General features: G+C 58.8%; 1 protein-coding gene across 1 annotated transcript; it reads right to left on the bottom strand.

Moving 5' to 3' along the window:
- Window positions 1-561: 561 nt before the first annotated feature.
- Window positions 562-2319, bottom strand: GSX2 (GS homeobox 2). Its single transcript, XM_030880555.2, has 2 exons — window positions 1614-2319; window positions 562-919 (listed from the first exon to the last, which is right to left on the bottom strand). The coding sequence occupies exons 1-2, from the start codon at window positions 2182-2184 to the stop codon at window positions 579-581; spliced, it is 912 nt and encodes a 303-aa protein (XP_030736415.1). The 5' UTR covers window positions 2185-2319; the 3' UTR covers window positions 562-578.
- Between the last annotated feature and the right edge of the window lie 242 nt (window positions 2320-2561).

Here is a 2561-nt window from a genome sequence, read left to right as displayed (position 1 = left end):
ATTTTGTTTCATTTATTTAAATAAATATAAATATAAATTTTATATAAAACTATTCACAAGGAGACTTCCAGTGACTTGGATTTTAAACTCTCCCCAGGCAAATTTTCAGAAAGCAAGACCTACAGGGTTTAATTTTCTAAGTTATTTGCAATTCAATACTTTCATTAAAAACAAAACAAAACAAAAAGAATCAAGAAACCCCGTGTTCTTATCAGGTTCTGAAAGACAGGGAAAGGGAAATGACATGCGCTTTCAAAAACCCACATACAGTTTTAAACTTAAACCAACCCTTTTTTCTTTGTTATATGACGAGACTTAGTTGAATCTAGATTATTTACATTTTAAAAAAATGATCTATAACTGCGAGTGGAGTCCCAAACAAATAGATCAAGTAGGAGACGGAAGTGACAGGCCCGTCATGTAAGCCCCCGGGAATACCTGTCTCCACCTTCTCCAGGCAGAACAACCGAAAGGCCAAGGATTTTGGCCCCTGGGTGCCTGCCGCGTCGCGTTGTGTGTGTGTGTGGGGGGGGGGGGGGATTACGGGAGCGTGTAGGGAGAGGTGGGGCAGCCCTCCCTCATAATGGGGAAATCTCCTTGTCATCGTTGGCCGAGACCGGCGACAAGGAGTCCTCATCCTCTGAGCGCGCGTAGTGCGCCTGGCTGCCGACGCACTTGCAGCCCGTGTGGCTGTTCCTCTGTGTGCCCTTCCCTTCCTTCTTATGCTTCACCCTGCGGTTCTGAAACCAGATTTTCACCTGCTTCTCTGACAGGTTCAGGTACGTGGCGATCTCGATCCTCCGGAGTCGAGACAAGTACATATTGGAAGAGAATTCCCGCTCCAGCTCCAGGAGCTGCGTGCTAGTGAACGCCGTCCTCATCCTCTTGCCATTGGGTACCTGGCTGGCCTCCGAACCCCCTGCAGACGGGCCAAGAGAGGGCAGAGAGGTAATTCTCGGGGGTGGGTGTGGGGAGGCGCTCCCACCCCACGTGCCATCCCTTGGAAAGGATGCCTCGCAGGGACTCACCCGTGAAGCTCAACTAAATACCTGTATCCATCTCTCACTCTTTCTCATTTCAAGACACATCGTTACTTAACCGGGAAGGACAGGGACGCCCAAAGCAAGTGAAGGCCTTTGATGTTCGGGACGTAAAGTCAGAGGATTAAAGTGGGGGGCGGGGGAGGGGTTGCATTGTCCGGTCGTCTCCCTTCAAGCCTAGCGGAAAGGCAGGCAGGCTTAGCCCAAAGCAACGAAACCCAGCCAGCCTCGACGCCGGAATGCCACACTTAAATACAAATACACCCACCCCGGACCTCAGTCAGTTAACCTCCGATTTCTCAGCCCTCAAGTTCGAAGTCCTAAAGGCCCCGATGTTATGCAAGACTCGGGCACCAGATACCGGGAGTGAAGCTCACCAGGCTGCTTGGAGAGGCTGAGAAGGCTAACTCCCACCTTCGTGGAACTTCTGGGGACGACTCCACAGTTATACTAAAAGCCCCTCCTCCCTCCCTATCCCGCCCCCAGGCTCCCACTTCATCCACTGAAGGCGGAAAGTTTGCTCCCGGGAGCCGGCAAGGCACAGCGCGCAGGTGCCCAGAAACCCGGCCCTACCCATGGTGAGGCAGTGGAATCTCCGCGGGTCCGCCACGTTGTAGGTGGTGGCGGTGCAGACAGGTGCGTGGTGCTGCGGGTGCCCCAAGGCCGCCGCGGCCGCCGCCGCCGCCGCCGCAGCCGCCGCCGCTGCAGCGCCGGGCTGCTGGGGCTGGTGGTGGTGATGGTGGTGCTGCGGAGGGTGGTGGTGATGGTGCGCGTGGCTCACACGCGGGCAAAATTGTGCGTCCCCAGGACCCGAAGAGAACTGACTCTTGAGCAGGGGCAACGCCCCGGCGGCTGCCGCCGCCCCGCCACCCCCGGCCCCGGCACTCCCGGTCCCTGCGCTCCCGCAGTTGGAGCTCGCGGGCCCCCGAGGGGAGTGCAGGTGCGAAGTGACGCAGAGCGGGCAAACGCAGAACGCACCGCTCTTGCGGGACGGGCAGCCCGTCCCGGACACGGACATCACCAACGGGGATGGCATGCCCAGCGGGATGAAGAAATCTGGCCCGGGGTGCGGCTCAGGAAGCGAGGGCGCGGGCCGTGAGGAGTCCTTGATGATGAGCGAGTCGACATAGAAGGAGCGCGACATGTCGCGAGGGGTGGGTGGCTGGAGGGCCCGGCCGGCCGTGGCGCCCCCTCCCCTCTCCTGTCCTGAGCTCTGCCCCGGGCGCGGCGCGAACGCAGGCGGTCAAGCCCTTGGGGACGCGGAGGTGTCGGCGTCTGGGCTGCGAACAAAGGGGTCCCTGGAGAGGGCTGGTCCTCACGTCCCCCGCCCGACGCCCAGGCTCCGGGATTTTATAGCCCCCACCCCGACACGTGATGCTGCGGAGTACCGCTCGGCTCAGGCTCCTCAGCAGCTCCCCACCCTCGGGATAGGCTGCCCGAGTCACAACAGAAGCGGCGAGGAGGGGCGGGTGCGCGGCGGGGAAGAATTCGGAGGAGGGGGATGGGGGAGACTTTGCAAAG

This window comes from Globicephala melas, chromosome 5, assembly GCF_963455315.2.
Source record: "Globicephala melas chromosome 5, mGloMel1.2, whole genome shotgun sequence".
Lineage (NCBI taxonomy): Eukaryota > Metazoa > Chordata > Mammalia > Artiodactyla > Delphinidae > Globicephala > Globicephala melas.
Note: the sequence above shows the minus strand (reverse complement) of the source record. Positions and strands in the feature narration are given on the sequence as shown.